The sequence below is a fragment of the Sinocyclocheilus grahami genome, unplaced genomic scaffold (genome assembly GCF_001515645.1).
Source record: "Sinocyclocheilus grahami isolate Dianchi unplaced genomic scaffold, SAMN03320097.WGS_v1.1 scaffold92.1, whole genome shotgun sequence".
Lineage (NCBI taxonomy): Eukaryota > Metazoa > Chordata > Actinopteri > Cypriniformes > Cyprinidae > Sinocyclocheilus > Sinocyclocheilus grahami.
In genome coordinates this window covers 3216519-3242149 of record NW_015505271.1, presented here as the reverse complement: position 1 = coordinate 3242149, position 25631 = coordinate 3216519, and the positions used below count along the sequence as shown (strand labels likewise).

General features: G+C 38.8%; 1 protein-coding gene and 1 pseudogene across 4 annotated transcripts; one reads left to right on the top strand and one right to left on the bottom strand.

Annotated features, from left to right (window-relative positions):
- The first annotated feature begins 7387 nt into the window (after window positions 1-7387).
- On the top strand, window positions 7388-18144 carry LOC107587381 (N-terminal Xaa-Pro-Lys N-methyltransferase 1-like). 4 transcript variants are annotated; one of them, XM_016275165.1, is made up of 5 exons: window positions 7388-7436; window positions 11414-11593; window positions 16704-16956; window positions 17060-17283; window positions 17363-18144. In XM_016275165.1, exons 2-5 carry the CDS (start codon window positions 11432-11434, stop codon window positions 17393-17395), a joined length of 672 nt encoding a protein of 223 aa, XP_016130651.1. In that variant the 5' UTR covers window positions 7388-7436; window positions 11414-11431; the 3' UTR covers window positions 17396-18144. The 4 variants fall into 4 exon arrangements, with proteins under 4 accessions (XP_016130651.1, XP_016130648.1, XP_016130649.1 ...); XM_016275162.1 differs by lacking the exon at window positions 7388-7436 and adding an exon at window positions 10104-10241 and having other exon boundaries at window positions 11419-11593; XM_016275163.1 differs by lacking the exon at window positions 7388-7436 and adding an exon at window positions 10104-10241.
- Window positions 18145-18653: 509 nt separating this feature from the next.
- The window catches only part of LOC107587454 (NADPH-dependent diflavin oxidoreductase 1-like), a 12035-nt pseudogene continuing 5057 nt past the window's right edge, over window positions 18654-25631 (bottom strand).

Sequence of the window (25631 nt, the reverse complement as noted above, 5' to 3'; positions counted from 1 at the left end):
ATTCAAGAGGGCTGTGTAAAGGATAGCAGTTAGCTACCTGATGGCTACTGCTTCTAAAACAAACATAATACTGAAATCGTACAGGGACAAAAATATTTAAAGAAACAAACATATGTCCTATCACAATACTGGTGCTCCCATCCAAACTACCCTGATGTAATCCAACTGTAATCCCAAACATCAAAGAACCACACAGCTGTCATGTATCACAAACACACATACACACACTCTCTCTTCAAAGACTTTTGCAATGTGTGTTTGACTCATTTTTGAGGTAAAAATGTCATTCATTTTTAAAACACTGTTAATAATATTTTAACATTTCTTAGTTAGCTTGTTTGTTTTTGCCTTTTGGCTCTCATTCCAGCCATATGGTTCAGTCTCATTCCAGCCATATGGTTCCTTGTGACCTTTCAAAGTGTATAAACACAAACATTTGCATACACATATGCACAAACACAGTCACATGACTGTAGCAAATGGCAGACAGGAATACAACAGTTTGTCTCATATTTTATCTGTAATTAAGAACACAAACAGACAAATTCAGCAAACACAGAGGAATATCCACTCATAACAGCTTGTATCATTATGTTAAAAAGCATGTGCTATCATATGCATTATTTACACATATACACATTTTAGTTAATTATAAATAGAAGTTCAGTATTGTATTTTACAGCATTGTATTTATAATTATATAAAAATAGCCATCTGCTGAACAAAATGGCTTTAAACAATACAGCCATGCATTGTAAAGTTATACAGTATAGATTTCTATTTTAACTGTCTTACTAGGTTTAGCATGAAGAGTCCTCAGAGGTATCTAACGTAAGAACTGTGGAGTTACAGACACATATCAATCTCAGTCATAATTCCAATATATTTAACACAATTCCATGGGTACCTACAGAATATCTACTTTTAATTAAGTGTCAACCTATTGTAACAATTAAAATATTTTATATATATATACATTTTCATAGTATTGTCTTCAATAAAACATATACATCAAGGTAGTTGGGCAAATAGAACTTGTATCTGAAATATCACTGTTAGTGTCATCCACTGTGTTTTGAGCTCTGACCACTATGGGGCATTGTGTTTATTGTTAGTGTTAGTTTACTTGAGAGAACTACAGATCCTGTCTTGCCTAGGCTATGTTTAAATATAAAGATAAATATATTGATTGAATAAATTAATTAATAAAAGTATAAATGACTGACTGATGAATGAAGGAATGATTTTAACCTCAAGCTGTCCTACTTAGCTTGAATATAATACAACAGTGCCATCACGTGGCTACTTTAATTAATGCAGGAGTGTTTTTTTAAACACTTTTACAGGGGAGTGTTTCAGTACAGCTGTCATACACATAAGAAATCTTCACATTTAGATTGCAATAATAACATAACATTTTATTCTTTTGTGTCACAATTCATTTGATTTGACACCAACAACATGACAAAAATCTAGATTGTCCTACAAATGACACAAGCAGACTTTTAGGAAACATCTGCAGGAGACATTTTTTTGGTTAATTCACTGCTTCACAAGTAGCACAAGATGTAATGTCATAGTAGTATAGCATCATGTCAGTAAAAGTAAGTTTAACAGTCACTTTGAATGCAAGTAATTACATAGTGTGTTTGTAGGTGTGCACATGTGTTTTTAAGTGCCCTTATGTTATCTATTTCTTTTTCAGGGAGGCCGTATTTCCTTTCTTGCATGAATTGAATGCCTTAATGAATGCACAAGGGTGAGTTTGCTCTATGTGTAAGCACAGAATATTTATAGACTGATACATATCTCCTTGTGTCTGAGTCAGGGTGACTGAAGGTCTACATATGAGTAGAATGATGAGATGAGAGATCATTTGTGACCTCCACCCTATGCAAATTTGATTTGACACCAACAACATGACAAAAATCTAGATTGTCCTACAAATGACACAAGCAGACTTTTAGGAAACATCTGCAGGAGACATTTTTTTTGGTTAATTCACTGCTTCACAAGTAGCACAAGATGTAATGTCATAGTAGTATAGCATCATGTCAGTAAAAGTAAGTTTAACAGTCACTTTGAATGCAAGTAATTACATAGTGTGTTTGTAGGTGTGCACATGTGTTTTTAAGTGCCCTTATGTTATCTATTTCTTTTTCAGGGAGGCCGTATTTCCTTTCTTGCATGAATTGAATGCCTTAATGAATGCACAAGGGTGAGTTTGCTCTATGTGTAAGCACAGAATATTTATAGACTGATACATATCTCCTTGTGTCTGAGTCAGGGTGACTGAAGGTCTACATATGAGTAGAATGATGAGATGAGAGATCATTTGTGACCTCCACCCTATGCAAGATACATCTTCACACATTTCCCTTAAACCAACCTCCTCAGCTCCAGCTGAAAATCACTCCACATCCTAGAACACAAAAATATGTTTCCTTTCTAAATACCACTTACACTGCTTTTTTAATCAACTACTATTGGTAATGCTGTTATTGACTAGAGCTCTAGTACTGTTGTCATTGTTGTGTAACTGATCGGTGTCATAGCCAGTGTCTAGGATTGTAATTTATTTACAAGGTAGCATCAAATAGCTGCCATTCAAGCTGACTGACTGTCACAGCTGGTTGCAATAGTAGCAAAATAGTAATAGTAATTGAAGCAGGCTCTATTCATAGCAATATTAAAATGTATTAAACAAAACATGGGATGCATGAAACACGGGACAGAACCACCAAGTAGAATGCAACTAACGGACAACTGAACAAACACAGGGCTTAAATACACAGAGAACTAATCAGGGTGAACAGAAACAGGTGTGAATTAATCTGAAAGCATAGAAACTAACCAGTGGTGGGAAAAAGAGACATGGAGAGAGACATGACCAAGGGGAGGCTGACTAAGGGAACCACCACAGAGAAGATGATGGAAGGAGGAGATGGCAGAGGCAGGAGGAGCCAGGGCAGAGATGGAGGGAGAAGCCAGGGTGAAAGCAGAGGCAGGAGCTAGAGCGGAGATGGAGGGAGAAGTCAGGGTGGAACTCCCATCATAATAGTCAGGATGCAGACTAGGGATGGGTATCGTTAAGGTTTTAACGGTATTATTACTCTTAGCGATACTGCTTATCGATTCGGTACTTTAACGGTATTCTTATTGGTACTTTTTGTTTTATATATATATATATAAATATAAATATATATATATATGTATGATAAATTGAGAGCTTAATAAACATTTCTATATATTCTGATAATCTGTCAGCTTCCAGAAGAGATCAGATGTGCTAAAACATTAGTCACATTTAAATGCAGACTCAAAACTCATCTGTTTAGCTGTGCATTTATTGAATGAGCACTGTGCGATGTCCGAACTGATTGCACTATATTATATGTATAATCGTCTTCTTAAATTCATTTTAAACCTCTTAAATCAAATTTTTTTTTTTCCTCCCAAAGTTTTTAAATTCCTTGTTTTTATTGTTGTGATCCCTCTCGTCTCGCCCCTGTGATTCTGTCTGCTGATCGGTGACCTACGCTAGCCCTGGGACTATTCTTGTGTTTTGCCCTCCATATACCTGTTTGCCATTGTTTGACCCTGTCTGTTTACCACGTCTCTTGAATAAAGCCTGCAGATGGATCCACACGTCTCACGTCTCGTCAGCCCCGTCACAGAATACTCAGCCCAACAAGGATCCAGCGGCTTTTCCAAATAATTACATAATAATATTGTATAATAATATTGGCCAGGTATGGACACGGCAAGAATTTTGTTAGCCCTTAAACAGGGTCCCCGATCTTTGGAGAACCATATTCGAGAGTTTTTAGCCATCGCTCACTATTCTGATTTGCCAGACTGTTTATTGATAGAGTTTTTCTGCGATGGCATAAATCAACCGCTTAAGTCTAAACTTAGACGCGAGGGCCCACGTTCATCACTCGCTCAGTTTATGGATTATGCTTTGTTGGCTGTCGGGTCTTTGTTTACTGTGGGTGTCACGGAGGCGGATTTTCTCCCAACTGTTCTCCTCCACTTAAGACATAAACTGTGTTTAAGTAATTACTCTCCAAGCCGGCCATTTGGACATATTTTGTGTGCATTTGATCGTTTGGACATGCGCCCAAAGCTCAAAGTGTAATTTGTTTGTCTGTTTTGGAGCGCGTCGCGTGCACACATTTCAGCCTGAGGAACAGCGTCTCTTGTGCTTTCAACGTTTTATTATCAAACATGTCCCGCAATTTAGCAACAGTAAAGACGGCATCTTACATCAATCACGGATTGAGCTGATTCTGACGTTAAGTTTGGGTTTTAGGGAGGAACGAATGCACACCGCTGTGAAGGGAAAGAAGTTGCGCAATACGAAACGCAGCTAGTTTTTAATAGCTTTACCTCATGTCTTCTTTTGTATAATCCTTAGAAGCCAAAATCAAAATAAAAAAATAAAATTAGCTTAATAAAACAGCCACAGGCCTAAAGTGTAAGCAGATGTTTGAATGTTTAGTTCTCTCTTCTATCATAATTAAACAGGGCTTTCATGTTACGCGTGCTGAAGCTCCTCCGCGTGAGCGCGATCTCACTTCTGAATTGCGAATAGCAAAAATGCATCATAGACAAATGTTAGAAAAACAGCTGGCAACTCTGGTGAGATAGAATTTGCAAGATAATGTATATATAGCAATAATAAATGTATGTGTGTTTTATTAATTTCTCCAGTACTGATAGCAGAACCGTTAACATCAGAGCTTATCGATACTCCGGTCTTTCATAATTTAGCCCCGGTACCGATTAAATACAGAGTTTCGGTACCCATCCCTAATGCAGACCCACGGCAGAGTCGAGGGAGGGAGGAGCCATGGTGGACCCCTACCAGGGAGATAACAGACAGAGACGGAGCCAAAGGGGGTGGAGACCCAGGCGAAGCTGAGGAGACAGAGACCCGGGTGACACCGAAGGCCTGGAGGGCCAAGGCGGAGCAGCAGTTTCACAGGACCAAGGTGGAGACAGGGTTCGGCAGGCCTGGGCTCAGCTGGTTCGACCAAGGAGGAGCCGGAGGAACCCGACAGAGCCAGATGGATGGTGGGACAAGGCGCAGCCAAAGGTGTGGAAGACCATGGTGGAGGCAGGTCGACGACTGCCCAAAGTGGAGCTGAAGGGATGATGGAGCCCGGTGGAGTCTGAGGACTGACAGAACCTGGTGGAGCCAAGGAGGAGCTGAAGGGTCGGAAGACAGAGGTGGAGTCCAGGGCTCGGAGGACTTAGGCGGAGCCACGGGATCGACACCGCAGGATGGAGATGGAGACTGGAAGATCCAAGGCTATATCCACCTTGCAAATTGGAGAAAATTGAGGAAGAGCCGAGGAGCTGGAGGGAACCATCGGAGGCAGAGCCAAAAGACTGAGTGGCTTTGGACGAGAGGGAGAGGGAGGCTGGGCGGGATTTCTGACGACACAGGTGAATCAGAGCTGGGCAGAACCAGCTGGTACATAGGAGATTCAGGGCTGGATGGAACCAGCAGAGACCAAGTAGATTCAGGGCTTGGCGGAACCAGCGGAGATACAGGAGATTGAGGACAGGGCGGAAACAGACTCAAAGTGTGGTGCCGGGTGAAACAGACACGGTGCAGGGAAATGAAACATAGAAAACTCACTCACTCTCCCAGTCAATTAGCATCTTCTGCCGCTGCTGAGGGGGTAGGTCTCCATGACATCCCCTCGTACTCCACCAGTAATCCCACTGGCACAGGCAATTTTGCCAGCTCACACACCTGATCAGACTTCTTTGATTTGGTCAGATTTCTTGTTCTAGCTTCAGCTCAGGCTCTCCTATTGCAGCAGGCTCAGGCTCATTGTCTGCGGTGGTCTCAGGCATCACTGGTGGTGGGCTCAGGGCTGGTAGTGGCTAGAGCGCCAACTTCCTCCTCACTCTTACAGATGGTGAAGGGGGAACCATTGTGGAGGAGTACCCACTCCACGTACTCCCATGAAAGTCCCTAGAGGCTCATTTCCGGGCTAGCGCAGTCTCGCTTTAGCATTGAGGCTTGTCTGGAAAAGCACAAACAGGCAGTCGTCATCATACAGGACAAGATGGCAAAGGCCTAAAAACTCCTTTGTGTGCCTACCTAGGGACCTGTTTACCCTGTGAGAGGAGGAGGATTTTCTTTGCTGCTAGATCCATTATAATTTGGTCCGCTTTCTGTCACAGGTGGTTGCAAAAGTAGTAGTTGAAGCAGGATCTATTTACAACAATATTAACATTTATTAAACAAAACTCGCATTAAATGCATGAAACACAGTACAGAACCAAGTAGAACACAACAATAATGAACACAGGGCTTAAATACACAGAGAACTAATCAGGTGTGAACTAATCTAAAACCATAGAAATTAACCAGCAGCAGGAAAAATGGGGACAAAAGAACTGGGACACAGGAACAACGAAAACTAGGGCCCTGTCCACACGAACACGGGTATTTTCAAAACCGCAACTTTTTCCATGCAGTTTGGCCGTTTGTCCACACACAAACGCAGCATCATGTCACTGAAACTGAACCTTTTTGAAAACTCCTGCCAGGGTGAAGATTTTCAGAAACTCCGATTGCAGTGTTGTCATGTAGCTGGTGAAACCGGAGATTTTGGCTTGTGACGAAGTGCGCACTGTTATCTCCTTTGATTGACGTCAGATTGTACGCCACTATCTCCTTTGTTTACATCAGGTGAGTCTGTGCAGTGGCGGTCGTAGCCAAAATATTGCTGCTAATAACTGTGCCAACTAGGGCTGCACGATTAATCGCATGCGATTGTCATGCGCATCTCATCAGTAAAGCCGGTTCTGTGATTAGTAGTAAATCTCCATCACGTGCGTTCAGATGAATCGGCATTTACTACACAGAGCCGTTGTTCACTGACAAGCTACGCAATATCGCATTCATAATCGCAGATGAATCGCCTGTGTGTTGCAGCCATCAAAATCAAAATTTGTTATATTTGCAAAATACATTTAAGTTGGTCAGTGAAAACTTTGGAAATCTTTTCTTTGTACTTTTGTCAATTAAATAAAAGTTAAAGAGAATTAACAAATTACAGATTCTTGATTTTATTGCATTTTACAAAAAACGTCCCAGCTTTTCTGGAATTGGGGTTGTGTTTCACGCTCTGCCTTAAGTTTATCAACATTTACCCACCCTCATGTCATTCCAAACCTGTATGACTTTCTTCCTTCAATATTTAAAAAAATTAGTTTATTTTGTTAGTACAGTAAGACAATTGTAATTTTTGGCTGAAATATCCCTTTTATGTATGTATCTATGTATATTTTATGTATGTATCTTATGTATGTATCTCCCTTTTATAGGTGACTATACTGTCAAACATATTAATCTGAAAGGAGAAACGTGAAGATGGCACAGAGAGAGCGAGTACTACAGTCAGAGACAGGTAAGGAGAAAAGCCGGCCAGCTCTGCTGACTCAGGACATTACAGAAGTGTTGATTTCCGCTCCATTTCTTCAGCCTCTTTGTAATTCTAATGAGAGTGTAAAAGGTGTCAGGAGCCAGAGAGGGAGTAGACAGAAGATATGGTGAAAGAGAGCAGATCAGATTAAATATCGACTGACTTCAGGCTGTCTGATGCAGACAGGCAGTGTACTGAGTCATCATTTGTATACCCTGCCAGCTCGGCTGAGAAGGAGAGACAGAAAGAGGATGAGCAGACACAGCCGGGAGGGAGAAGAAGGAAGAGAGGAGTTACCCAGGGGAGTGTGAGGAGAGCAGTGAAATGTTGGGCTGGTGGGGGAGGAGAGACCAGCATAAGTAGGCGAGACAGAAAGCATGCTGTCATGTAATGAAGGGAGTGAAAATAAAAGATGGGATGAGAAGAAAGAAAAAGCAACAATGGCTGAACAAGAGGCTGGATGGAATACAAAACAAATACTGGATCGAAACTAGGACCGTTCAGATGAACATTTATTAAAGAGGCTGGAGATCTCTGGGAAATGAGAGAGAAAGGATGTTTATAAGAGTATACCAGTGTAACTATGCAGGGCTCCAGACAAAAAAAATCGATTAAGGAGCCATTGGCTCCTATAAGAAAAAAAACGTAGGCGCCAAATTATTTTTTTACGTGCCACAGAATAAGCGTGTTTTATTTATTTATTTTTATTTATTTATTTTTTTACATTTTAACATTTCAATCATACTGTCATGTGTTTATGTCTCATCTTTTCTTGACTTTATCAGCATTTTAATCCATCTTGTAGATGACCTGGGAACTAAGGTTCACAACTAAATGTCTTTTTTTTCTACTTGAAATATACAGTCGCAAAGAATTGTTCATTACACAGAGTCTGTACTAATATCGTGGACCATAAGCATCACTTGGCCTCTGAGTGTAGTTTGGGCTCCTCCTCAATGCATCCTGTAAATGTTGTCATACACTCTTAAAAATAAAGGTGCTTCACGATGCTTTTTTGTCTAAATGGTTTCATAAAGAACCTTTAACATCTGAAGAACTTTTACATTTAACAAAAGGTTCTTTGTGGCGAAAGAAGGTTCTTCAGATTATAAAAGTTGAGAAAGAGATGGTTCTTTAAAGAACCTTTGACTGAATGGTTCTTTGTGGAACCAAAAATGGTTCTGTGAAGAACCTTTTAAAGCACCTTTATTTTTAAGAGCGTATGTCTTCCACACTTTCAGTCTGTTTTTCTTAATTAGTAAAATGCAATTTTATAGGAGGAGTTGAATCATGTAGACAACAGGTTAAGTAAAAATATTAATATGCAATAGCGCATAGATATAGCAAAATGCTCCTCTTTATAGTTATTTTTCTTGCTAACTGATGAGCTTATGGACTAATGGACTAATTAATGGTTATTCTGAGGTAAATGTATATAACATTGCAATGTTTACAAGCTTTACACGTTTTCCGCAGTTTGAAACACTGAATGAGCTTTTACATGAGACATTTCAGTAAGTTGTACTGTAGGCTCTTTTATAAAATAGCCTACATTTTGATGTTAATTCATGTTTATTATGTAGCTATTATGTAGCTACTAGTGTAAGAGACAGATTAAATGGGTTCACTTGCCGCTTGAAATGAGGCGCTAAAGCGATTGCGCCTGCCGCATTAAAGAGTGCCAAAACTGTATTTATTGTTTGAATTTCGTTATGAATTTGGAATAATTTTAAAGCTGATACTTTGTTTTTTAAAAAGTAACAAAGCACAAAGCTTTTTGCGATTCCTGGACGGAAAGTGCGCATCAGATAATAAGAAGTTATTAACAGAACACAGCATAGACTAAGATCTTGTTAAAGGGGTCATATGATGCGATTTAAATTTTTACTTTCTCTTTGGAGTGTTACAAGCTCTTGACCTATATAGTCGCCAGTGGCGACCTCAGCAAAAACTTCACTCGCAATCGCAAATTAATATTTGTCGCAGTCTGGAGTCCTGCTATGCCAACATCTAGATCTTACAAACAATATGGAGATGAAACAATGGATTGTAAAAATAAAAAGGAAAAGAAAACACCTACTTAAAAACTGACCCTTATAAGAAAAGTAGCACCTACTAACTAGTTACTCAACATTGAACAAAGAAGGGATATAAACAAGTCTGTCTTAAACAATAAATATAAGAAAGTCAAGCTTTTAGTGTCTGAAAAAAGGCGCTATATTGTCTTTACACTTTTTTTTCTTAAGTTAATATTGCTGTTTTGGCTCTGTGCATATATATATATATATATATATATATTCTTTTCAATTCTTGTTTACATTTATTGTGATTTTTGTGTGAATATATGTATGCCTCTGTGCCCGTGGTCCTCAACCAGGGGGCCAGGATCCACTAAAAGGCCCCAGCAAACTTCCATTGGGGTCACAGGATGACTTAAAATTATTCAAATTAATTTATTATTATTATTATTATTAACAACAACACAATTCATATTACTATACATCATATACTCATATATTTATTCATTTGTTCATATATTCCTAACATATTTACTTGACAGTTTCTTAGCCAAGTATGCAAGTTTAAGTGCGGCCACAAGAAAGAGACAAATGAACAAAACGCTGAAGGGAAACACTGGAGTCAAATAAGGAAATTACAGGCGTGCAGTATTTCTGCTCTGGGGAGCCAGGAGAGCTGGAAAAGCTTTCATGGGGCAGTTCTGCGACAGTTGTTCAGCTGTGACATGACCGATTGTAAGAAACGACAGTCAGCGAGAGCACGAAAGCAAAGGTACGTTACTGTTAAGACACAAAAAGGTCCGCGAGAGTCAGCGAAAGCGTGTGATTTCGAACTGGTCGTGTGTCAACACGTGTAACTTTTTGTCACCACCAAATAAAGCCGATAGACAAGACACCTTTAACGACAGCGCGGTAGTAGGATCACGTGTGTGACCTTTTTGGTCCAAGTCAATCCAGTAAGTAATGAGAGTGAAGGATAAACATAGAAGCAACTGTAGCTCACATTGTTCAATAATTATGTATTGCTCTCTAAATATGCCTATTTTTTAGTCTATGCAGTATACTTAAAATGTTTAGTGAGTGTGGATATTGATATATTCCGTATGCCCTATATTTATTCATGCTTACATTTTTGTTAGTAGAGCACATGTTGTAATAACTTGTCTTAGCAGTCATCATTTGTCTGTCAGTCGGCTGTGAAGTGACGCTTCCTGACAGCTGAGCTCAGACAGCAGAGCTACATTTGGATCCAGGTGTCTCTGAATATGACAGCGTTAAAGCTACATATGCTTCAGCTCTTTAGGTCTCATTACAGGCTGAATATTTGGCTCTTGACCATTTCATTGAATTATATTCTCATTATCCATACAACTCAAACATTGTCACACTGACGTTAAGTCATTTATTCAGTGAATGCATGACTAGCATTACACATACTATGTAACTGATAACATTTGACATTTGTATATTTATTGTAATGTGTGCAATGCTAGATGAGGATGGCTGTGCCCAGGGTTTTCCCACATAAAACAATGAATGAATGATTTTCTGTAAATATGATCTAAAGCAGACTGTATTGTGAAAAGCACTAAACAAAAACTTGACTAATAGTTGAGTACAAATGTTTCATAAGAAGTTTGCAACTGATTAATTTTATGCATTTAAATGCATTTTACACTGCACAGAAGCTTCATCTGAAGTAACATATGCCACAAAAAGGTGCAGAGGCAGCATAAATGCTATCATACTGAAACTACAATTGCAGAAATAGTTTTAAATATGAAATAATGTATATAGAAATGTGCAACAGAATTGAGAGATTACATGTACTGTATACTTTTACAAATATGCAACTACGATAAAAAAAATATTATAAGTGGTGAACAAGAAATCTGACTTTCTCACTCCGATCTGTTGTAAAACTATCTTCTTTTGATCTCTGAGGTCAGGAGTTGCACAAAGATGGAAGACTGTTTGATAGAAAACCAGACAACCTTTTACTCAAAGGCAGAACACTATTGGAAGGAAGTCCCGCCCACCGTGGATGGAATGCTGGGAGGTTATGGCAGTATTTCCAGCATCGACATTAATGGCTCCAAAAACTTTCTTCACAAATTCCTTGGGGTGAGTAATTCTACATTAATGCACTGAAAATTAATACTTTTATTCAGCAAGGACACATTCAATTGATCAAAAGTGACAGTAAAGACATTTTATAATTTTACAAAAGATTTTTATTTCAAATAAATGCTATTCATTTAACCTAGATGTTCATCAAATAATCCTGAAAAAAACTCACCGTATCCACAAAAACATTATACAGCAGTTTTTTTTTTTTTTTTTTTACATTTAATAAGCACCAAATCAGCATATTAGAATGATTTCAGAAGAATCATGTGACACTGAAGACTGGAGTTCCTGCCATCACAGGAATAAATTACATTTTAAAATATATTAAAATAGAAAACAGTTCTTTTAAATTGCAATAACATTTCACAGTATTACAGTTTTTTTTATCAAATTAAGGCTGTGCATCTTTGGGTAGACTTCGATTCAAGATTAATAGGTTTTCGATTCGATTCAAGAACGATTTTTGCAAATTCAGAACGTTTCAATTCGATTCGATTAATGATTCGATTCTGCATTCTTTAAGTGCATACACAGGATTATTTAAATGCTTCCCCTAAATTCTTTAAATGCTTAGTCAGGGGGCAAATTACAAATTACATAGTAACATATGGTTACAGAACCATATGTTAGAGAAAAAATAAATACTTGTACATTGTTAGATGTTAGTTTAATGGTGCTATGGCATGACATGGCATATGTAGAAATTTATTTAAGCCATGATGTTAAATATGAGCTTAAAAAGTATTATGTATAGGCTAACATTTTGTCACACCAGGGGCGTAGCCATAATTTCAGAAGTGACAGAAATGTAAAATACAATAATTTTATGTATGTATTATAAAAAAATTTTTTTACAAGGAATTATTTTCTTATCTCTTACTTTGAATTTGCTATAAGAAATCAAATACACTTCTGGACAATAATCAATCATTTGTAATCTATCATTTTTTCCTAATGGCAATTTTATGATTGTTTTATATACTACAAACAATTATTTCACTTTTGTGCACAGAATAAGGTAGAAAATATACATTATAGTTTCTGTACTGTAATAAATTATATGTCAATTAGCACTGCATCGTTCATACATTTTATTTATTTATTGTGTTTATTGTCTTAAAGGGGTCATATGATGCTTTTTTAAAGATCATTATTTTGTTTATTTGGTGTAACAGAATATGTTGACATGCTTTAATGTTCAAAAAACACATTATTTTTCAAATACTGTACATTATTGTAGGTCCTCTATGCCCCGCCTCTCTCAAACGCTTAGTTTTCAACAAAGTCCCTCCTTCTGACAAGCACAGTCTGCTCTGATTGGCCAGCTGACCCAGTGCATTGTGATTGGCCGAACACCGCAAGCACTCGTCGGAAATGTAACGCCCCTTACCATAATCGCGAGCTTCATATTTCAGAATAAATGTAAAGACAGAGCCCGAAAGGTGAACAGAGTCACGTGACAGACACAGTGATGAAGCTGGTATGTGTGCAGTACAAAACCACAGTTAAAACAGCTGACTCCACTGTGATGTGACCCCCCCCCTTCTCTCTCGCTCTTGCTCTCGCTCTCTCTCGCTCTCTCTCTCTCTCTCTCTCTCTCTCTCTCTCTCTCTCTCTCTCTCCCTCTCTCACACACAATGCGCAAAACCCCGCATTTGAACAGTGTAGCATCTGGACCACTCCAACACACAATATATATTTTGTTAGCTAGATTTCACAAATACTTTGTAACACCCCAGGACGCCGAACAAGACCCTGGTTTCATGGTAACCCGATACATTTACAACCTTGTGGAATGCGAGCCGGCTCTCATTCTGCTTTCTCCAGAAACAAGGGGTACAAATGCACACGAGAAATGGACTGTTCTACTAATTAATTCATAGTAGACATGTGAGGGCGTGTTAGAACGAGCCGTTTTAGGGGGGCGTGGCAGAGTCTTAACTTTGATAAAGAATATCTCTTTGGTTTTGAGACTTTAGTCTTTGCAACTTCAGGGATCTTATCTATGCACAGTCAGCTTGTAACACTCCAAAGAGAAAGGAAAACTTGAAATCGCATCATACGACCCCTTTAATGTTTCACCAGTTCATTCTGCTTTTTATTCAGCTTAGCTGTAGAGAGCCTGCCTGGCACATCTTAATTCTATGAGTGCGAGATCACTTCTCTTTCAGTGAGAAAACTTCATCTCATTTTCATAAAATAAAATGCTATAATTATTAACTTTTCCTCTTCATCGACAAATTATGATTCTGAAAGAAAACGCGCCTGATGTCTGTTTGCTATAGCAACGAATGCTACTTTCATGCATCTGATTATCAGATAAACCTCGTGCTCTTATTTCAAGGTTGTTGTTAATGCTGTGGGTTGTTTTAAAGGGGTCATATGATGCTGCTAAAAAGAACATTATTTTGTGTATTTGGTGTAATGAAATGTGTTTATGCGGTTTAAAATATAAAAAAACACATTATTTTCCACATACTGTACATTATTGTTTCTCCTCTATGCCCCGCCTTTTTGAAACGCGTAGATTTTTACAAAACTCATCAGTCAGAAAAAGCGAGGTGTGCTGTGATTGGCCAGCTATCCAATGCGTTGTGATTGGCCGAATACCTCAAGCGTGAGACGGAAATGTTACGCCCCTCACCATGCTGTGATGGCGTGTCCGGCCGGAGCGACGAGACAAAAACATTAAAGCCCATTACAAACGAGGCATTTGTTGCATCCAGTGAGGACATAATTACTGATTATAATGACTTATACTGTCTTTTTACCCGTTGCATTGCATTGCATCATAAAACCCTGTCTGCATTTGTGATCAGAGAAATGACAAACAACAAGTGCTAACGTTACTCCACACTGCCCAAAACTCGCATTAGAATCATCAGTGGCAAATGATAAAAGAAAACGTACTTACGTGAGTCAGAACTGCCGGCATTTTAGTCTAACGTTACTCTCCCAGGATCAGTAAACAGTCCTCCGTAAAATGTGCCGGCGATCCACAGCACTAAGTTGTTGTATTTCCTCAGCGACCAGCACAGATCAGCTCCAGGCATGACGTTTTGCTTTCACAACGAAAAACACAGCGGCCTAGCATGAGCGAAAGCCCCGGCTTAGCGTGAGCTGAAGCCGGGCAAGAGTGAGCTGAGGCGGCGGGGTCGAGAACGGCGGTCCCTGTGAAGGAGCGGTGAAAACGGTGAAAGCCGATCTGGCGATCCACAGCACTAAGTTGATGTATTCCCTCAGCGACCAGCACAGATCAGCTCTAGGCATGACGAAGCGGATATTGTCCTCTTTTGGAAGACCAAACAAAGTAGTTTCGCTTTCACAACGAAGCACACAGCGTCTTCAGGACATGGCGGCAGCGGCAACAATACTACAGCGAGAATAAAAGTTACGCCTTCTTTCTTTGCGTGAACATTTGGGCGGCGTTTTGCAAATCTTCCCACATAGTGAGGTAGATATGTGGGGGCGTGTTCGAACGAGCCGTTTTAGGTAGGCGTGGCTGACTCTTAACTTTTATAAAGAATATCTCTTTGGATTTGAGACTTTAGTCTTTGCAAATGTACAGATTTTCTTTATGCACAAAGAGCTTGTAACACTCCAAAGAGAAAGGAAAAATTTAAATCGCATCATATGACCACTTTAAGACGAAAATGCTTGATAGTCTTAGTCACATTTTAGTCATTTGAGTCTTTCATAGTTTGTCAACGAAAAGTCATTGCATTTTTGTCAACTTTTAGTCATTACTTTTAGTCAAACTGCAGTTACCAACATTTATTTTAGTAGCTATTTTATATGTAGTCTTCAAACAAAAATAGTCATTAATTCTTCTCTCTTTAGACCAAATCAATTAAGCTTATGAGAAATTTGAATCAAGGATTGCATTTGGAAAAACGTGAATAAATTGACAGTTTTCATTTTTGTGTGAACTATCCTTTAACAGTAGTGAAAAGGGAGCAATTTATAAAAAATTATAGTTGTTCATATATAATATATATAATTTATAATATTTATAATTTTTTGAAAAAGAAGCAGAATAAGACAAATACGAAAGAGAGAGATACAAATTAAACTCATTTTCAGATACAGTAGGTTTACTTAACATATTTATTTATCATCTTTTGTTGGTTAACATTGATTACACAGATAGGTACTTAATTATGAATGCTGTCCATTTAAGACTGAAGTCATAAATGTAATACTGGCATACGTTCAGTTTTCACCCACCTGTTTACGTTCACTTAATCCATAACCTACTGTATTCACGTGAGATACTCTACACGACAGACATTTGGACTGCTGTGTGTGTATTTGAGCACTGAGAACTGATCGCGCGCTGTACATGAGATCTGAAGAAGTGGAGCGTGCGCGAGAGAGAGCACTTCTATCAGCGTGATTCTGCCTATTCCGCCTTCACTAACTTTAAGTTAATCGACAATGAATTGTGACTCCCGGGAAAAACGGGACGTCTTGTCACCTTATCCCTACCCCTTCGGGTGCTGAGGCCATTGTTTCAGATTGCTAGTGCGCATTTTGGTAGCCTATCCATCCACTGCGGCTGCCATACTGAGACTAGATATGTGAACGCCCCTTATCCGATTGCAATCCAATGACAGGGACGCACAATTTGGAGGACAAGACAGTAGCCTATAGGATGTATTTTGAATGTCTGGTAGTCCTCAAATAACATTATAGTCCCGTCTCGTCTTGTTAAAGAAGACGCGGCATAAATTTAGTCATAGTTTTTATAATCGGATATTAGTTTTAGCTCGTCAACGTCTCGTCATAGTCACAGAAAAAATGTTTGTTAAGGAATATTTTTCGTCGTCATCTTCATTGACGAAATTAACACTGCAACACACAAACCATTCACAATTGCTAAACTGGCCTAAAATAGAAGGATCCGGTTGAAGAGTTGGCTCTTCTCATTTGCTACAAAGAATCGGCTCTTAGAGCTGGCTCGTTCACGAACGACACATCACTAATTTGAAAGGAATATAAGGCACACAGGAATATAATCTCCCACAGTTACTCAGCTTTTCACCTAATCACAAATAAAAGTACATGAGAAACACAATCATTTGGTTTCATATTTTACTCTAAGGAAGGCCAGGGTAAGACTGGGACAGGCTGTGCTCTGGACTGTGGTGCTGGAATTGGCCGTATCACCAAGCGGCTGCTCATGCCCCTCTTTCGTACAGTGGATCTAGTGGACGTGACACAGGAGTTTCTGGATAAAGCTCGTACCTATCTGGGTGAGGAAGCCAAGCGAGTGGAGAACTACTTCTGCTGTGGCCTACAAGACTTTCAGCCCCAGCCAGAATGCTACGATGTCATATGGATCCAGTGGGTGATCGGTAAGGCATGTAATTCACTTCTTTTACTACATTATCTATGATAAGTTTTCTAAAATTGTTACTAATAGGAATGGTTAAAATGACGAAATGAATCTTCCATTAGGTCACTTGACCGATGACCACCTGGTGGAATTCCTGAGGCGTTGCCGGAGCGGTCTGCGTCCAGATGGCCTGATTGTGGTGAAGGATAATGTTGCGTATGAAGGTGTAGTACCTGATGATGTAGACAGCAGCATGTGTCGGGACCTGAATGTACTACATCGCCTAGTAGCCCGGGCCGGACTCAACATCATATGTGAGGAGCAGCAGCAGAACTTCCCTGAAGAAATCTATGTAAGGGAAACAGGTCAATAATTTAGCTCAAAGGGAATCATCTTAGATTGTCTGATTCGGTCTGATATCCTACATCTATCAGGTCCACACTCTAGCGCTCCGATAGCTGCGAGCACTGAACGAGGGAGGTTTTATGTGTTTGTTCAGAAGCCAATAATGTGAAAGCAAGTCAAGATCAATGTTAGCTACACAAGAAGCTACGTGTTACTGCCAATGTGATTACCGTATTTAAAAAGAGGCACAAGACTTGGTGACCTTGGGATTTTAAGGGGAGTTTTCCTTGACGTCTAGAGTTTGTTATATGACAGATAGGGCTCTTTGCTGTTATGAATCTGAATGTAAAAGTGGTGAATGGTAGTTTTTCAGATATTCAAACAGTGTCACACTCCAGTTTATTCTCAATTTGAAGTCTTCTGTCTGACTGGTTTCATCACTGTGGAAATAAATATGATAGAAGCAATCAAGAAAAAATGTAGACCACACACACTGCTTCATTTTTATCAGTGGCTGTGCTGAAGACTTAAAAGGATAGTTAAAAATTTAAATTGTCACAATCTCACCCTCATTTTTTTCCCAAACATGTATGACTGACTGACTTCTGGTGAGCATGAAAGAAAATGATGGTAATTGATGACTGAATTGTCATTTTGGGGTGAACTTACCTTTTTAAGACAGTTTAATCAGTTTAGTTTGAGTCTATGGCACTGAAGGGTGTGTGTAAAACCTTTTAATAACTTGTATGACCATTTGAATCTACACTAGTTAATGTTACATGTGTGAATGTACAGCTGTTGACCGAAAACTCTCATCTAAACCATATGCTGTATTTTGCTTTGAATAAACGAATATTTTGGAACAGTCTTTGTATGACAGTGTTTATTGTCTATAATAGTGGTTCTCAACATTTTTGACTCCAAGGCCCCTCATTGTCCAACACAATAAGCACCTCCCCCTGTATACGCTATTTGTAAGATATTTATGGTCAGTCCACCTTGACAGTCTGCGGAGATCCTCTGGTTGAGAACCACTAATGAAGAATATACCAGTGTGAGATGGACATATATTTCGTTTAAGATTTATTTTATGAAAAAAACCGCCTAGTTTACAACTAATATCAAACCAAATTCATGGTCTGGTAGTGTGTGTGTGTGTGTTCATATACACTTACAGGTCCCAGTTGCATAGTCTAAGGCAGTGGGGAACAACTTGGGAGAAGAAAAGTGGTTGGACCACAACTGAGTTTTGACCATCTTCTAAACTTGGTGGAATCAAAGCACCATATACTCTAAACACCATTAATCTCAGTCCAAACTCACTTTCACACTTGAGGCTGTTGGTTATTAAGGCTGGGTTTAATAGAGAGATCAGGACCAGGTTTCACTTTGAAATCGTTTGGCTTTCTCCATGGCATCCAGCATCTCCTGTGCCTGGTTTTCAGACATGCCACCCTCTTTCTGGAATACTTCTTTCAGTGCATCACATACACTTGTGGGCATCTGCTTGGCATTCCTGGATGAAAAGGGAAGGGTAGCTCATTTCTGTGAAGCTCCTCATATGTACTGTATGTAACAGTCATATTGCTCTATAACCAACTATACAGTCCCTAAAAATGTAAATGTTTTACTAAATTATTCCTGTTGAAACTTGATGTTAAATGACTTGCCCTGCTATGTAAAAGAACGCGTTCTTCTTTGCTATCAGATCCCATAAAAGTTTGCTTTGTTCCTTCACACGATGCTGCGCATAGAGTTTTTTCCTCCTGTAAATCAATCAAATTAAAATTTACCTAATTATACCCCACAACCTATAAAAGGAAACATTTCCAGGCGACATGCTACCAAAAGCAAATGAACACATTATAATGTTTTAATTATACATTTCATTAATTACAACTAATTACATTAACATACTGTAGATTATTTTGAAGTAAACACATTCGGTATGGAACACATTGGATATCAAAAGTCACATGACCACAACGTATGATGATAGCCTAGTTGTTGTTGTTGTTGTTTTTTAGTGGTCCTGGGACCTCCCCAGCACTGCACATTTTGGATATTTGGCTTATTAGACACACCTATGCAGTATTCTCAAAGTTGTCTGACCTGATCTCTGGAGAAGGCTGTGACAAGGATCATCTGGCCCGCCTGCACCTTCTCCTCTCATTCTGATCGACAGTATAAGTCTTTTGATTCAGACCGACAGCCAAAGAATAGCACATTAGCTGAAACAGGAGATTAGAATGTATTATGACTAACTATGCTGTGACTTAGCAACAGCATTATGTGTCACGTCACAATCAGTCACTACCTATCAAATTCTGTATTATCACACTATTCTAAAGGTATAATGAAAAAAAATAGGCCCCATGTCTTGATTCTTACCATTAGCCAAGCTCTGCACAAATGAAGCAGAATATATCAGACATTAAGAGGAAGAAGTGTCGCTCACAATAAACTTTATTAGCAAAATACAAGTTTGATCATCACTTTTAATCTTTTTCATTTCTGAAAAACTGCAAACGCCAACAAACCCACCCATCTTTCCTTGAGCAGCCCTCTCCTGTAAGGCAGATCTGAAGGGAGCCACACCAGTCCCTGGTCCCACCATTATAACAGGGTTGCCTGGGTCCTGAGGGAAACTCAAACTCCCCTTCTTCACCAACAGCGGTACGTATACATCTCCTAAATAACATTTAGGACACCAATAAAGATGGACAATTTGAATGATTTGTACAGATTTCATATATTTTACTTGTCCGAGTACATTACTGACTGTTTTTATACCGTCTTACAGTTCGATCAGATCAACCTTCATAGGGATCCAGTGATGCCAGCCAGGAAGAGCAGAGGCCTTTGCGTGGCTTAAAAAGTATGCTTTTATATTTCATCACAGCAAGCAAGATGTGGATGCGGTTAGGGTGTTGCTGCGGGGGAAAAGGTAAAATCAGAAACAAATATTTAAATAAATATAAATGTTTAACACCACCGTTCTTTACTGTCACTTTTGATCAGGTTAATACATTCTTGCTAAATAAAAATATTAATTTATTTAAAAACAAATCTTACTAACCCCAAACATTTGAACAGTAGTCTATTTAAAAGTAAAAATATTTATGTAAATAGAAAATATTCACCAAGAGAAAAGAGGCAATGGAGAAGGAGCGAGGCTGAATTTCTGGAAAAAGATCCAACAAGCAGTCAATGCTTATCTCAGCTGTGTTATGAGGGAAGTCTGCCAGTACCTGATCAAAAAGAGTTGACATTAGAAAGTCATTACACTACTTGTTTAATAATTACAGATATAATAACATAAAATATTTTGTAAGCCAGAAAATCTGAACAAGCACACAGCTCTTGCATACTCCTTATGACAACAAAAGACAGCGTATGAACTGAATCTACAGACATCAAAAAATAGTTGTATTATTTCACATCAACAGTCATGTGATCTCTGACCTCCAGGGCTGTTTCAGTAGGAGTGAAGCGCATCCTGACCCTGAGCGGAGCTGAACTCCAAAAGTTTATCACGCTCCAGCTCATTAGTGGCAAAACTGACCAACAACTCAAAGAAGGAATGGCGTGGAACTGCAGAGATGTCCAGGAACTGTTCCACCAGAAAGCGAACGGAGCAGGGCTGAGGAAGACATGCAGGGACTGCTGCTACAGGCAGGAGAGGAACGCAGAGTTTAAAAGGTATGACTTCCTTTCTTACATGGAACACAAAAGGAGATGTTCTGAAGAATTTTGACACGTGGGTTTAGAACAACATGACAGAATGTTCATTTCTGGCTGAACTATCTATCTATTTAGGCTGTTGAGTCTCACCTGTGCTGCTGTCAGTGGGAGTTAGTGTGAAGTAGCACTCAGGGTCAAGTTTCAGTAGTTGGCAGAAGTGCTCCACATCCTCTGCAGCATTACAGGGTCTCATCGTTACAACATCCCCTGCAATGTACCTGTCAGAGATAGACAAAATCTTCTAATACCTTTTCTTAATATCATTTGATCTGCATGTTTTATTTGAAATATTTCATATACAGGGCCGTCCTTAGGGGGGTGCAACTAGTGCGAGCGCACCGGGCCCCGAGCTTGAGGGGTCCCCCCCACCGCGATCGTGAACAGACCGAGGCCAACTATTATCAGTTGTCTGGAGATGCTCAGTCTGCTTGTCTGAGATTTCATCTAGGAAGTGGAAAACGTATCGGGGTGGAAGTCTGAAAAAGATAGATTATGCATAAATATATTAATTGTTATATATTTGAATTCATTAATTTATTGTTTTGAAAACATTAGAGTTAGATTATGTGACAGACTTACTTTTCTTCTTCACTGAGTGGGGCGAGGCCAGCTGGAGGAGGGTAGAGAGACAGAGTTATATATATATATATATATATATATATATATATATATATATACTGTATATACAGGTGCAGATTGTCAAGCAAAATCGATTCAAGAATTTGAGTGAACTTCACAAGGAATGGACTGAGGTTGGGGTCAAGGCATCAAGAGCCACCACACACAGACGTGTCAAGGAATTTGGCTACAGTTGTCGTATTCCTTTTGTTAAGCCACTCCTGAACCATAGACAATGTCAGAGGCGTCTTACCTGGGCTAAGGAGAAGAAGAACTGGACTGTTGCCCAGTGGTCCAAAGTCCTCTTTTCAGATGAGAGCAAGTTTTGTATTTCATTTGGAAACCAAGGTCCTAGAGTCTGGAGGAAGGGTGGAGAAGCTCATAGCCCAAGTTGCTTGAAGTCCAGTGTTAAGTTTCCACAGTCTGTGATGATTTGGGGTGCAATGTCATCTGCTGGTGTTGGTCCATTGTGTTTTTTGAAAACCAACGTCACTGCACCCGTTTACCAAGACATTTTGGAGCACTTCATGCTTCCTTCTGCTGACCAGCTTTTTGAAGATGCTGATTTCATTTTCCAGCAGGATTTGGCACCTGCCCACACTGCCAAAAGCACCAAAAGTTGGTTAAATGACCATGGTGTTGGTGTGCTTGACTGGCCAGCAAACTCACCAGACCTGAACCCTATAGAGAATCTATGGGGTATTGTCAAGAGGAAAATGAGAAACAAGAGACCAAAAAATGCAGATGAGCTGAAGGCCACTGTCAAAGAAACCTGGGCTTCCATACCACCTCAGCAGTGCCACAAACTGATCACCTCCATGCCACGCTGAATTGAGGCAGTAATTAAAGCAAAATGAGCCCCTACCAAGTATTGAGTACATGTACAGTAAATGAACATACTTTCCAGAAGGTCAACAATTCACTAAAAATGTTTTTTTATTGGTCTTATGAAGTATTCTAATTTGTTGAGATAGTGAATTGGTGGGTTTTTGTTAAATGTGAGCCAAAATCATCACAATTAAAAGAACCAAAGACTTAAACTACTTCAGTCTGTGTGCATTGAATTTATTTAATACACGAGTTTCACAATTTGAGTTGAATTACTGAAATAAATGAACTTTTCCATGACATTCTAATTTATTGAGATGCACCTGTATATATACAGATTAAATATAAAAGATGTATTTTCTTAATGATCAATAATATAATTCATAGAAAGATGGCAAAATTGAAATGTATTAAAAAAATTCTTAATAAAAACAGAAAAATACATGCCATTAATATCTGTAAAATAAGAAACTTAGCCAATTTTTGTTTAAATGAGGGATTGCAGAATTGAGTACAACCTACATTTAATTCAACCAAGTGTAATATTCTAGAACTTAATATGTCCTCCATAACTCTAAGTACACTGCTCTGACACTTCTTGGCACTGAGTGTAAAAGTTCATGACAAATTTTCACATCTGTGCTGTTTAACTCCTGGAGGACGACCTCCTTAAATGCCCTGATCTTTAATGGGGAGTGTTGCTTAGCTCGTCTCTACAGAATACCCCACAGCTGCTCAAGAGTGTTAAGAATGAGTGAAATACATGTCCACTGAAGGATTTTCAACTCAGGAGAATGAACATCTTCATTGTCATGTTAAAAAAAAGCCCAACAATGCAGAGAATGAGAAGAGGGTAGCATCTTCAGTTTTAGGTGTTTGTATGACATCACACAGTGGTGTGTGAATTCATGACATCGCTGATAAAGTACAACTCCCTCACACCTTCAGCACTCATACATCCATATAGAAGAGCTTTACTACCACTGAATGCCACTGTGGGAACCAGGCACTTCTCTCTGTACTCCTCCTCTAGCAACACCAGAACATTTTGGATGCTGTTAGATCCGAAATGATTGAATTGGTCTCATGAGACCAGAGTATGGATTCCCAGAAGTCTATATTTTGTAAATATGGGCCTTGGAAAAAGCTAAATTAGTTTATGGTGCTTTGGCTACAGTCGGTAATTCTGGTGTGGATAAATAACCATGCATGTCACTTCTGCATGCTGCATCTTACTCTGTGAGATAAAGTGTCACTCTTTTCACAGCTTTTGCCGGCTCTGAGACACTTTCACAGTGTTTCTCCTGCTCTTTTTCTAGCAAAAACTCACTCATTACTAAATGAAAGCTTAAAGTGAAGACCTGATTATTTCAGGGGCCTTTTCACAAGTCCATTGTTTTTGAATTTCTGTGTTACTTTGGCTATATTTTCACACTTAAACCAACAATTTGGTATTCCTCTTGTACCATTGTCCTCTTTTATGCTAAGAAATAAATCTCCTGACAGTTCTCTCTCAAGTGGTTTCATTGTTGTCAGCATTAAGTCCGAGTATGTTTCAATGGGCCACATAACATTTAATTATCAAGAAATGACTTACCTTTAACAGTTTTGGTTCAACATACTTACCTGTTGATCAATACTTGCCTTAACCTTACACCAGAATTTTTTTTATTTTTTTTATTTAGTAACTTTCAGGAGGGTGTACTCATTTTTGCAACAACATTTTTTCACTTTGATAAGAAAATTGTATTTTCTTGAATAATTTTAACATTCTTCTTTGGTAACTGATCAAGTAGACTTGCTGGAATATTATATCTCTAAAAAACCATAACATGTCTTCTACGCAAATATATATATATATATATATATATATATATATATATACTATACCCCCCCAAATTAAGTTAAGTATATACTGTTAAGTATAAGAACCTAAAATTATTGAATGTGGTTGCTAACCTCTTTGACCAGCCTTCCTTCCACATATTTTGCATTACAAGAGAAGAATGAACATAGACATTTGGTCAGCATGTAAGGGAAACCTCTGCTCACCCCAGATCATGTTGGTCATTAGCCAGTCCAACAGGCAGCAGCATATTAGCACCAAGCTGAAGCAAGCGCTTGTGGAGCTTTTTAGCAACAAAGTTAAATCTGGAAAGAGGCCCAAATATGTCTCAGTGTTGTTTCAGTCATAATATGAAGCATGACAACACCCGTGACCTCAGTTTTGAAGATATACCCATTCAGATTCATTGAAATTTAAGAAATATGCAAATAAAAAACAAAAACAACATATCAGAGGAAAACGAAAGGCTTTGTAAGCAGAACATCTGCTCAGTCATCATACTTCGGATACGAGGAGTCTCCGAGGCCCAGCACAGCACAGTCAAGACGACAAAAAAGAGAGAGATCGCGCTGGCACCTCCATGTCCAGCAAAGCACGCTTCAGCTTCGACTCTCGGCACAAACGATCAGGGGTGCGTTTCCCAAAACAACGGAACTTGCGACCATACCCAGCAAGCAATAGCCATCATTTCAACGTCTCGGTTAAGTATAGACCCCGCTACATAAGCAAAGTCAACATTGTTTACAAGGTGTTTGGTTTCATTTCTTTGACATGTTCAATACGTAGCCTGAGTGTGTAGCCACGATTTAGCTCGTAGTCCGAGCGGCTATCTATTGTCCACTTATAGTCAAACCTGATTCACTGTAGTTTTTGGCCAGACAGCGCATGAGATGGTTGATATCCCATCATGTACGCAGTGTCAATAATATCTACAAAGATATACATGTCATTTCATAACATGGTCTATATGTAGCCACGATTTAGCTCTAAATTAGACCGGCTACGTTTAGTCTGCTTTTAGCCCACCTGGCGAAATCGAGGCAATCTGTGGTCTAATTTTAACGGCTTGGCTATAGCCCTATAACAGTAACCAGACCAGCGATGAGCATTGCCAAAATAACCTTAAAGTTGTTTACATGTAATTTTCACCCACGCAGCTTCTTATCAAATGCAAGTAAACTTTTGAAACATTTAAATTAGTATTATTTTATATTTTATTTAATTATTTTACAGCATTATTAAATATACCATTATTTATTATGCCAAAAATAATGGTAATTTAAATGTTTCAAAAGTTTACTTGCATTTGATAA

What these genes read in the sequence shown, in the direction of transcription:
- LOC107587381 (XM_016275162.1), top strand. Translation starts at nt 10,195, where the DNA reads ATGACCGATTGTAAGAAACGACAGTCAGCGAGAGCACGAAAGCAAAG. An exon ending in GCGAGAGCACGAAAGCAAAG is followed by an intron (nt 10,242 to 11,418) that starts GTACGTTACTGT and finishes CTCTGAGGTCAG; the next exon opens with GAGTTGCACAAAGATGGAAG. An exon ending in ATGGATCCAGTGGGTGATCG is followed by an intron (nt 16,957 to 17,059) that starts GTAAGGCATGTA and finishes ATCTTCCATTAG; the next exon opens with GTCACTTGACCGATGACCAC.